General features: G+C 38.0%; 1 protein-coding gene across 1 annotated transcript; it reads right to left on the bottom strand.

The window, feature by feature from the left end:
• Nucleotides 1-348: 348 nt before the first annotated feature.
• Nucleotides 349-5,292, bottom strand: LOC108683217 (peroxiredoxin-2). The gene is made up of 5 exons (XM_018172512.2): nucleotides 4,889-5,292; nucleotides 3,968-4,085; nucleotides 3,259-3,394; nucleotides 2,281-2,550; nucleotides 349-1,256 (listed from the first exon to the last, which is right to left on the bottom strand). Exons 1-5 carry the CDS (start codon nucleotides 5,046-5,048, stop codon nucleotides 1,200-1,202), a joined length of 741 nt encoding a protein of 246 aa, XP_018028001.1. The 5' UTR covers nucleotides 5,049-5,292; the 3' UTR covers nucleotides 349-1,199.
• Nucleotides 5,293-12,749: the final 7,457 nt, after the last annotated feature.

The following is a 12,749-nucleotide window of genomic DNA, read 5'->3' as shown; positions in this document are numbered from 1 at the left end:
TCAAGTGTCGTCATCGCCTCCAGGTCTGACGGTTACCAACTGCACTAAAATAATGGGATTCAAACACTAACCAAAAAGTTAGGTGAACATGAAGACATGAACAGCACTGGAAGTATGAACTAATCAACGGTTTTTTATCATAAATACTCTGTAAAATTTCTATTGCATGATAACCATGAAGTCTCCAAAATCATTATCCTGAGACAAACTTCATGGTAGCATAACTGCATTAATTTCTTGGTTTATTTAATATTCTCAACCAGACATGCGAATATAGGCTCAGTTAAACAACAGAATTTAGTACGGATTTTGCAATGAAAGAAAGGATAACTGGAATGAAATGCGGCACCGAAAACACGCATGGTTTATTCTCACACAAATTCAGAATATTGTTAACAACAAAAAATAAAATGCTTTGAAATTGGTCACATCTGGAATGTCGCTGCTTCAAGGAAATAATAAGTTCCAACTGAGCTTCGTCAAGTCAGAGGCAAGCTGTGATGCATGAAAGTCAATAACTGAAATGTGACCACGCCAACAGCTGCCTCCTCAACTGAGTCAAATGTAGAAAGTTAATACCATAAGCTCAACGTCCTCGAACAACAGTGGGGGCTTGCTATTCTTGACAGTATAAATAAAGGAAAGTTATGAGCTCGCTCTCTCCACAATACCAATAACAGAAAATTAACATTACTATCCCAAAAGTGTCAACAAGAGAAAGTAATCAGCTGGTTAATCCTTGAAGGCATGAAGAACTTTAAGTTAGCTATCTAACTCAAACAGCTAGTAAATTATTCAGAGAGAACACGATGATATTCTAGCACCAAAATCTCAATTCAAGTTATTATCATAGAGGCACAAAACTTAAATTCAGACCAAAATAAAATATCTCTGGTAGAAATTACGACCATCCTTTGCTGCCGGTAGTTGCTTAGTCATTCACTTCATGAATGTCATCACATACACTGGCTCAAGACAGAAATGTGCATCACACATGCGGTGCAATGAACATTATATGATGAATAGTAATCGCTGACGTGACACGCATGTTAGAGGTTGATGAAGCAGTGATACTGGAATTTTGGATGGAGCAAGACAACGAAATATGTGGAACTATTTTAGTTTATAACATGGCTGAGCTTGAGTCGTCCAAGGAGCATCCCAGACGACGAACTGCCGCTTACTAGCGTTCAAGATAACTAGTCTTGGTTGGTACTCTTGAAATACTTGAGACTCTCATCTGGGCTCGGCACAATCTGAAAACCAAAAATTAATTATGTTCCAAAACCGGTTTCACACATACAAAGAATATGCAGTAAATAACTAAACCTGAAAACAATGATCAACTAATATGAAATGGATCCATTTTTTCTTCGGCATCAAGCGCAAAATCAATGCTAAGAACTATTGTAGCAGAAATATTTTCTGAAAGAGGGAGAAGAGCACCTCAGCAATAGCATGAAGAAGAGTGAAATTTAGTCTACCGAGATACGAAAATTTGAACTTAGAGCAACATAAGGCCAAACATTCACTGCAGTTATGTCACTAGTACAATGCACCTAGTTTCATTGAGCTCGTTAGTACAGAAGATCACCCATCATGGCATGAGTACTTTACCCACCATGGCGTATGTGTGCCACCAACAATGACACCATCAGCAACCACCCAGGGTGTGAGTGAACCACCGTCAAAGGTACCCACGCTACCTACCATTGCGTGTGTGTGTCACCAACAAGGACACCATCCGCAACCTACCATGACACCATCCGCAACCTACCATGACACCATCCGCAACCTACCATGACACCATCTGCAACCTACCATGACACCATCTGCAACCTTATGACACAATCTGCAACCTACCATGATACCATTTGCAACCTACCATGACACCATCTGCAACCTACCATGACACCATTTGCAACCTACCATGACACCATCTGCAACCTACCATGACACCATCTGCCACCTACCATGACACCATCTGCCACCTACCATGACACCAACTGCAACCTACCATGACACCATCTGCAACCTAACATGGCACCATTTGCAACCTACCATGACACCATCCAAAACCTACCATGACACCATCCAAAACCTACCATGACGCCATCCACAACCTACCTGACGCCATCCACAACCTACCATGACACCATCCAAAACCTACCATGACACCATCCAAAACCTACCATGACGCCATCCACAACCTACCATGACACCATCTGCAACCTACCATGACACCATCAGCAACCTACCATGACACCATCCACTACCCACCGTGGCATCCCCAGGAGTCCAGCCAGCAGGGCAGACCTCGCCATGGCTGTCAGTGAACTGGAAAGCCTGGACAAGCCTCAACGTCTCGTCCACAGACCGCCCCACAGGCAGATCATTCAGGGTCATCTGCCTGAGTATGCCCTTGTCGTCGATGATGAAGAGCCCACGCAGGGATATGCCCTGATCCTCGAGATACACGCCGTAGTCTTGGGATATTTTCTTGGTGATGTCTGACACCAGCGGGATATTGAGGCGCCCTAGGCCACCTTCCTGCAATGCAATATCATCTTGTTCAATACAATCAGCATTTTATATTTGTGACAAGCAAATAATTAATAGTAAGCAACTAAAAACATTGTTATCATTTTTTTAATTATTTGAAGCAAAAAACTAATAAATAATGATAACAAACAGTCATTAAAAAGTAAATATCCTGGCACTTAATTGGATATTTATCTATTCAATAAGTGATGCTCATGAATTCTATCAAGCAGCAAAGTGCAGCCCTACCATTTGTAAACATTCTATTACTGAAGGGGTAACCAAATTAATTCTGGCTGGTAGCACATATTTGTTCCGTTTCGCTCCATGTGCATAGGCCTCTCTACCCATTAGAAGCCCTGAGAAAAGCAACTCAGCTGCTGTGCCTTAGCAGGAAGGAATTGCCATACAGCCGCTGATGTCAATAGCTAGCTGGTGTTGTGCTAATAATTATCATCTTGACTGGAAAACATAGTGCGATCAAGCTACATTTAGTGTTGCGTGAAGATGAATGATCAGCAAACTGTATTGGTTATCTGTGGCTTGCATTTGTGAGATGTTTAATAAGTGGGCACACAGTTTAACTGAGTGAAGATGAATGATCAGCCACTTCCATTTGTCTGCTCTGGCTTACATATATAAAACATGCTTAAAACAAAGTCTTTATGAGAAAATTAATTCTCATTGTAAAATAATTTGATTAAGTGATATAAATACCTTCCTGGGGGTCTTGGTCCAAGCCAGATGCGTGTAATGGGAGTCCACTGAGCAAGCTACCACCTCAGTGTTGATCTTACGAAACTCTTCAATACGATCGTTGAAAGCTAAAATTTCCGTTGGGCACACAAATGTGCTGAAAAAAAACAAACATTAACTGAATAAAAGATTAATTTCTGTATTCAAACTTATTTAACTATATTTAATTCATGAAATGAACTGGTAAAATTTCCATCAAAATATTGAAAACTTTGATGGAGTTCAAGCTACATTTTACCTATAAATTTTAAAAACATGATATTGAGTGCATTAATCTTTCCTGAAGGTAGTAAATACCTACAGTTGAATTTACCTCCAATAGCTGAATGGATACAAAAAGGAGATGCAAACAGAAATAAAATAAATTGATTCAATTATGGATCTAAAGTTGATACAGAATAAATAAAGAAAACCTATGTAGAGCTGCACTTCTATGGGAAGTTTTTTTATTTCATTTCCAAGTCATGTGGTAAAGCTACACACAACTTGCTGCAGGAAGTTCACAGTGAACTCATCATGAAAGAGCAAAAGCAACTCTAAATGAAGTGATCATCTAAAAAACATGAAAATAAAAACAATTGAGCTGGACACATACTATTCCATGGTAAGGATTTGTTCAGGTTGGTTTCATGAGCATGTAAGTCTGGCAGAAACAGTGTAAGCTACTCACAAGTCCAGAGGGTAGAAGAAGAAGACCAGATATTTGCCTCGGTAGTCGGAGAGCTTCAAGTCTTTGAACTGGCCATCCACCACAGCCGTTGCTTCCCAAGACGGTGCTGGCTTACTTACTGCAAGTCAAATATATAATTAGTTTTCTTAACTTATCACAAATAATGTTATACCAGTGTGATGAGTAAATTAAAGGTGCACAAAAATTACACAAACAAAGGATTTGACTTTATGCTTTTGCATAGGATATACTCATTCCCTAAACCCAATGCATAAAAAATTTACTAATCAATTATATACATAATAAAAATAACAAAACACATTGAATATAGACAAACAAATTTAAAGGCCAATATCTCAATAGAATAGCCTCTTTATGGAGAAAAATGGTAAAATGTAGAGAATCTAATTACCAGAATTAACAGATCTTAACAAGCTACCGGTATATCAAATAATATCCAGGAGATTAAAAAAATGTGGTTACTGAGGAAGCAGCATAAGAAAGAGTGTAAATTTTGTTTAATATAATTGAATTTACAGCTATCCTCCACTTAAGAGTATACTATATACCAAGAGGTTTCTGAAAACCATCATCCACTGAGGCCTGTCATATTGTTTTGATCATCTCTAATGGGCAACTGTTACAATCTGGCACATGTGGGATCTATATATAAAAGCTCAAAAAATCCTGCCATCAGTTAAATGCAGATTGCTTGGTTTGAAATGCTTGATTAATTATCTACTCCATCATAAATTGTCAAGTGTTGTCCATCATTGTTACCGTATCTTATATATATGTAGAATAGTTATGCCACAAGACCCATAGATGGCATTTATCAGTCCACTAAGTTACAAAATACAAAATTATGACCTTACAAGTTATTGATAGCACAATTAAGAGGTTCACAAGAAGGTAACTCACTCATTGCCTTAGTCCACTGAAGAGAATGCCCAGATGCCGTGCCCTCAGTGTTGGGGTAGACATGGCCACCAGCATAAGTCTGACACTGATCATCAGCTCCTAAGACAAAACCTTGTGCTGCCAACAAGCAGCCTAATAATGTAGCCAGTAATGTAGGCATAATTTTTCTCTGTATAAAAAATAGAATGAAAATTTCATAGCAACATAGGATGTTTATAAACTTATACAGCTAATGCCCCTAATACTTTTTAAATTATTTGCTACTCCAGATATCATGAGATATGTATATACTGTTGATGCCTCATAAATCTTATAAAAAAAGGGCAGTAGTTTGAAGATAGCTACTATTTTTGAAAATACAATTCTGAATAAGAAACCAAGCTAGTAAAGGTACAAAGAATTTTAATGATCAGTAATGCAGATTTACTGTAACAGTATCCTAAAAATGTCTTCTGATCAGTGTGAAGTTCTGAATAAGTAATATATTCTCTCGTTTATGTAACAAAATGGATTGGAAGGCCTACCATTTTACACCTCTCACTGCTATGCCAATGTGTACACTGAGCTCATGAGAGGCTGCTGCTATTCTGATGTTCTGCAATTTACTGACTGCATGTGGATCTCTGTGATGCCATTCTTGATTATCTTCACTAGTTCTTTATCCATGTGGACAATTTTTGCAATGAATACATTCTAGAATAAAAAAAGTATGTCAAATATTGCAGAAAAGTCTCACAATTTCAATAATAACAACAAAGTTTTTGGTACCCTACAAAATGATGAGATAATCTCCAATTCTCTTGTGGCATGTGGGTTGTGGCATATTGTAATGGCAGCAAACAAGTGAAAACATCCCACAGCGCATAGTGGCAAACCAGAGCTTTTTTAGAATCAGTTCATTTTTAATTTCCTCATTTACTCAAGATTGATACAAATTTCTTAAGTATGATAAAGCTGGTATCCATGATACTTTACTGGTCTACTTATAGGACTCAAAAATGAACTTGAGGGAGAGTCTAAAAAACTCTCTGCTTTGCCACTATGCATGATACTTTACTGGTCTACTTATAGGACTCAAAAATGAACTTGAGGGAGAGTCTAAAAAACTCTCTGCTTTGCCTGGTTGCCACTATGCCACAGCGTCTGGGGGCACTGCCCATTTGGGTAATTTCACATAAATTTCACAATAAAAAGATTTGATCCATACTGAGATTTAAATGATGGAAAGTTCTTTAAATTTGAACACCTCTTTTTAAATTATAACTACAAGTGTCCACTGTCCAGATATATTTTTTTCAGGTTTTAGCACAATTTAATCTTGATATTGTCTTCTTGAATGATTTTATTTCCCATCATGAGTTTTAAAAGTCCCATTAGCCTTCTCTCATGTCTTTTAGAAATATTTTTTGATTACAAGAGAGAAATACTGCATTTTGATAAATCAGAGGCAGGATATTGCTTTGGGAGGCAGGATCTGTTTGAACTTTCAATGAGGAAGTAGGTAGACTAAGGTAGATATGACTTTTCCTCAAATTATTAAACACAGACTTTCAATTTTTCAAACATAAATTTTCAAATTGAAACACTGGCCTCCATGAATCAAAATTAATATATCATATGAAGCACCATTTTTAAAATTCCTTCCCTCAATTCTCAACTGCAAATATTCATGATCTAATAATTTATATTGTAGTTATAACATGAGTGAACAGTGATGAGTTAACATCTTGTCCTATTCCTATAAATGGTAATGAATTTGCTGAAAATAACAGCACTAACTGATTAAGCATACCTATAGTACATTAGTGGCTGACTGGGCTGAGCCTGAGCTGAACTAATCTAATATCTGTCATCTCATAAGAATATAAATGACAGTCATGCATTGATGCAATGATGCAAGGCATTGCAAGCTTGTATTTAGTTTTATGGCACACATATGTTGTGAATGATATGACAGTATGACCTATCTATCTACAGTTCACCTAAGGCCCTAGGCCCCTAACCTGTCCTGCCTCACTGCCTGAGTTAGGCTGAGTAGCAGCTCAGTAGCCTGACTACTGACTTCAATATGAATAAAATAAAAAATCAGAGAATCTTCTGTTGCACTTGCACATGATCCTGATTATTTTAATTCATTATGGGTAGCCGTTAGGTAACTCACCACTCACCAGAAGAGGTTACATAGACTGATAGAGTAAATACTACATTATTGATTAATGCGTCATAAATTACTTTTTAGTTTTTGTCTAGGCTCCGTGGACCGTAGGCTGTGTATATGTCAATAATGTCATCGACACTTGAGTCAGTTGAGTGACTTGACAGTCCAGAAGAAAGTGCGCTATTGCCTCCGATGTGTAGCAGGTGGTACATAAGCTCATTTTGCAATAAAATTTGCATCGGTGTAGATGCCAAGATGGCTCTTGACATTGACAAGAGTCACAATACCGAGTCTTGACGGCTTGACGCCAGCATGGCCGGACGACAGTGACTGTTTGACACGCGATCGATGTTTGTTGTTGTTGATGCTTGTGGTCACGTAGCAGTGCTAGATTGAGAATTTAAATGACATTTTTTACCCTAACCAAAGATGGTTAGTTATTGGTTACTGCAGCGCAAATTGCAATTACCAATTAGTGTTATTTTAACGAAAAATAATTCACAATCATTTTCTTTCTTCTATGAATTTTGAAGGTTCGAAGCTGTCAGAATTTTTTTAAAAGAAAATAAACACGCATTCTGCCTAAAACCGCATAGCTCTATGTCTATAATATTAAACCAATTTGAGAATAAATAACATATGACCTTAACTCAATATCTGGCACTACAAGCCTTGTCAGATGGTTTAATGAGAACAAGTTCTGCGTACATCTACAATGACTTTAATTTGAAAAATTACTGGACAACACAAACAAACAGTTTGAAAATAAGTAAAACCATTTAATTTGATATAAAATATCACAAATGAACTTCGCTACCGCTACAATTGCTTAAATGTAGCGCCGCTACCGCTACCGCTACTGAAAATGTAGCGGCCGGTACATGTAGCGCGCTACTGCCAACCTCTGGTAACAACTAACATGTTGACACTAGTAACAGGCTGAGGTTGACAACATTACACCGAAATCTTTCGTACAGTTTTATTCTGTAATTTATATTATGTATGTATCATGCTGGTTTTTAAATAATATATAATACTATTAAGTCAAATCTAAAGGCTTTATCTATAAATGTAGCGGTAGCGCTGTAGCAGCAAAACCTCATATCGCTACTTAAATATGGAGCGGGCTCCACCGCTACCGCTACAATTGCTTAAATGTAGCGCCGCTACCGCTACCGCTACTGAAAATGTAGCGGCCGCTACATGTAGCGCGCTACTGCCCACCTCTGCTCCCAAACTAGAGAACGCAGCTCGATGAAACTTTGCACACGTGATCAATAGAACCTAACCGAGACGTTTTTGTCGTAATCATTTTCTCGATGTCACCTTTGTATACGGCAATACGGACCAAAATTCGTAGTGAGCCTAATATATCTTTTATCCTACTAGACAAATTTGAAAGAAACCTTGAATATGCCTTTCTAACCAGTTAGTGATGTTTAGGTCGGTAATTTTTTTGACTTGGCCTACGTTTCCAAGTTATGTGGTAAGTTTCGTTGGATAAACCGTTTCATCGTATAACTTGGATCGTATAACAGTTGGATAGACCGTATCATCGTATAACTTGGAAACGAAGGAAAAATCTTAAAAATGATCACAATTTAAACATCATTGTCAAGGCCCAAAAAATGCATGTACAAAGTTTCATCGAGTTCGTTACTTAGTTTAGCAGATATATGAGGCTCACTGCAAATTTGACAATCGGCCTCTGAAACGCCGGTCGTTTCTCCGTTAATTAAGCCGTATAACTTGCAAACGAAAGCGGCATCGGGCAAATGGTCTTCACTCTAAAATCACCGATAGATTCTATTGAACACGTATGCAAAGTTCCATTTTGCTGTGTTCTCTAGTTTGGTAGTTATTTTAGGCTAACTGAATAGGAATACACTCGGAGTAGATTAAAGAGTTGGGTCTATGCTTGGACACATCTAGCGGTATTTTTAGAGAAAGAAATCGATAACCAAGGCTCCTGTCACAAAAGATATTATTAATAGCGCACTTACTTTCGAGAAGAGCACCAGTTCTACAAAAGATCTGGCAGGAGTTTCAAAAGAAAGATCAGTTTCCAAAGACAAAAGATGAGTTTCCGTGTTATTCCGTCACGCCACGTGAGTTGTGCAATGAGCATATAAAAATGCATTTGTTAACAACCAATTAAGCGAGTCCTAATTTTCAGCATCACTGATTCAGCATTTATGATGGTGATAATATTAATAATAATATCACCCCTCTAAAGTTTAAGTTAATTTCGCCCAGCACCTCCCTAAAGTTTAAGTTTTCCCAGCACCTCCCTAAAGTTTAAGTTGTCCCAGCACTTAACCTGAAGTTGAGGAACGCTCGCCACGTTCTTGAAGTGCCAGACCTTGCCGTGCCTGCCAATGTGGTTGTTTAAATTATGTATGCAGTTCGTATCGGTCAAAGATCTTACAAACACCTGCGAGCGTTTGTTGGGGTATGCGTGAAACGAACAGCATCGTTTGTCCCTACCGCGCTGTACAGTGTACTATGCTTTATCGTTGTTGCAATATACTTTTCTATGCCGCTGCAGATACTTGAGAGAACTTTATTGTTATACTTCTATAGTTTGTACCAAGCTCTAATTCTGTAGATAATATCATTTGCCTTGCAACTGTAAATACCGGTAGTTGAAGATTTTAGCTCTGTTGTAGATTTAATTTACTCTACCGCTCTTGACTGCATCTTCTGCTTTGCTGTTGTGGGTGACATCATTTGTGACGAAGCTGCAAGTTACATAATTTTCTCTGTAGCTGCAGATATCGTAGTTGTAGCGCTGCAGCTGCAGATATCGTAGTAAGAGCGCTGTAGCTGCAGATATCGTAGTTATAGAGCTGCAGCTGCAGATATCGTGGTTGCAGCAGTGCAGCTGCAGATATCGTAGTTATAGCAGTGCAGCTGCAGATATCGTAGTTATAGCGCTGCAGCTGCAGATATCGTAGTTATAGCGCTGCAGCTGCAGATATCGTAGTTATAGCGCTGCAGTTGCAGATATCGTAGTTATAGCGCTGCAGTTGCAGATATCGTGGTTGCAGCAGTGCAGCTGCAGATGATGCAGTTATATCGCTGCAGCTGCAGATAGCTACACAAGCTCAGCGGCTACGAATAAAAAAATTTTCGTGCAGTTGCAGAAAACAACTGTTGATCTGCAGATAACAACTGTTGATCTGCAGATAACAACTGTTGAGCTACAGTTATGGAAAACATTCATCCCGCAGCTGCAGACCTTGAATTGCAGACTTTTAAATTGTTCCGTTTAGACATCGCCAGACCACGCTGATCTGCCAGGGCCAGCCGATATCTGTTATCTCTCAAGAGGATCTGTTATCAGCGTCCGCTATTTAAAGAGCTTGTTGACAGCAGCGTCCGCTATTTGCGATGCTGAGAGTGGCAGGAAAAGAGCAGAAAAAAGAGCGTAACAGGAAAGGAACAGGAAAAAGAGAGCAGGATGAGAGCTGAAGAAAAGAGTAGCAGGAAAAGAGCGTAACAGGAAAGGAAAAGGAAAAAGAGAGCAGGATGAGAGCTGGAAGAAAAGAGTAGCAGGAAAAGAGCAGGAAAAAGAGAGCAGAAAGAGAGCTGGGACAAGAAAGATGCAGGAAAAAGAGAGGAGGAAGAGAGCTGGAAGAAGAGAGTAACAGGAAAAGAGCAGGAAAATATGCGTTTAAAAATTACTTTTTAAAGACAACGCTTCTAAAGAATCCAGGGTCTCCCATGTTACACATGTACAATGATTTCTAATTTTATTTTAAATAGTAAAAAAATCCTGTTTAAATTTTTTTAATACATAAAAATTTTTCAAAATTATTTATTTTGCCTATTGATTCATGCATTGTATTATAATGTTAGTAGAAGACAAAATTATTTTTTCAAATTTTTTTATATTAAAATTAAAAAAAAATTTTAAAATTACTTTCTCTGTCAATTGACCCATGCATTGTCTCCAACTTTACGCAAGTGTGCAAAATTTCAGATCGATTGGACAGGTACTGTAGAAGTGTGTAGAATATCGATTGTAAGATTTGTAGCAGACAAACAAACAAACTAACAACAAGAAGTGAAGTTAAAGAGAAGTGTTGTGATAAAAAGAGAGCAGGAAGAGAGCCAGGAAGAAGAGAGTAGCAGAAAAAGAGAGCAGTTAGAGAGCTGGAAGAGAGAGCAGGAGGAGGGCATGAAGAGAGCATGAAGAGATGAGATGGAAAGCCTCCACGCTTGTCTGCACTGCACGTCTCCTAACTCTTCATACAACTCTTCTCTCCAACGCTTCTATAACTTCCCTTAGCTTCTACAACTCTCCTCGAACTCTTCTTCCAACCCCCACAACTACTCAAACTCTTCCTGCAACTCCTCCAACTTCTTTTCCAACTCAACTAAGTTGTAAAGAGAGCTTTAAGTTGTAGTCAACTTATTCCATGAAGTTGTCGTCGTGTATATTGGATTTTAGACGTGCGATGTGTTTCAAACGTTCTTTACGTACGGGAATAAGTTTTTTTAAACCCAAATTTGAATGAAATTTTAGTAGCAATTTAATTTTGTTTAATATCCACAATGGAAATGCAAATAATATTTTGTTTACCATTTCAGTTTAAATAAACTCGATATATGTAACCGCACAAAAATCACTCCCGTGTGTCTTTCACGAAGAAATACAGTTCGCTATTTAAAGTGTTTTTTACATAGAAACATTAATAAACACCTAAATAGAAGTAATTAAAAAGTCAATCAAATTTTAGGCTTAACCACCAAGAAGAAATAAAGTTGATTTTTTACTTGAATATTCTACAAATGTTATCTAGATAACAAAATTTTTTAATTTCAATAAACCTATTTAAAATTATTGATTGTAATGGCGCTGCAGCGACCGGCAGGTCATTGCCCTCTACGTAGCACGCTCGTCTTAACCCGTTAAACTATTTATAATTAATACAAAACAATAATACCATGAATATAAAATATGAAGATGAAATTATTCGTAGTAATTTGTCTATAACATCAGAGAAATATTCTCGTAATAAATTATACTATGGAGAGAATGTTGTCAAATCTGGCATTCGCGTGAGGAATTTTTTAACTTTGTGCTCACAAAATTTATTTTCTAGCGGTTTTATTATGAAATTTGGATGATATTGCATTACATGAAATGCATGCAAGGTGGATCTGTGTTGAGGAGATCCTTCACTTGGTGTTTGATTTGAAAAGAAATAGGAAGGATTCCTACACACACGCCGGCCTGCCTGCATAGGTTGATGAACTCTGCGTCCTATATGTGCAGCGACAGCAGCAGCAGCTGCAGCAGCAGCAGCAGCAGCAGCAGCAGTTGCAGCAATAACGGCGGTAGCAGCAGCTGCAGCAGCAGCAGCAACAACGGCAATATAGCAAAAACGGTCAGTTATAACAGCTACATTTCCCTTCTATTATTTCACTATTCACAAGCAAGGTTGTTTAAAATAAAAATGAACAAAGCAATAACACATTATCACTTCTCTTAAAACTTAGGACAATGTTGCTTCGTGGCTAGTTCAGCGTCAACTATTTTATTTGTCAAAGCACCCGACAACCCATAAAAGATGTTACCACTAGCAGGGACATAAAAATTTCTCTGAATTAATAATCTTATGTTTCACACGAGACAGCAACAAAAGCAGCAACAGCAACAACAGCAGCACCAATGGCCGCATCAACAGCACCAGC

The sequence above is a fragment of the Hyalella azteca genome, unplaced genomic scaffold (assembly GCF_000764305.2).
Source record: "Hyalella azteca isolate HAZT.00-mixed unplaced genomic scaffold, Hazt_2.0.2 contig10500, whole genome shotgun sequence".
NCBI lineage: Eukaryota > Metazoa > Arthropoda > Malacostraca > Amphipoda > Hyalellidae > Hyalella > Hyalella azteca.
The sequence above is the reverse complement of the archived record's forward strand: the minus strand, read 5'-3'. Positions and strand labels throughout refer to the sequence as shown.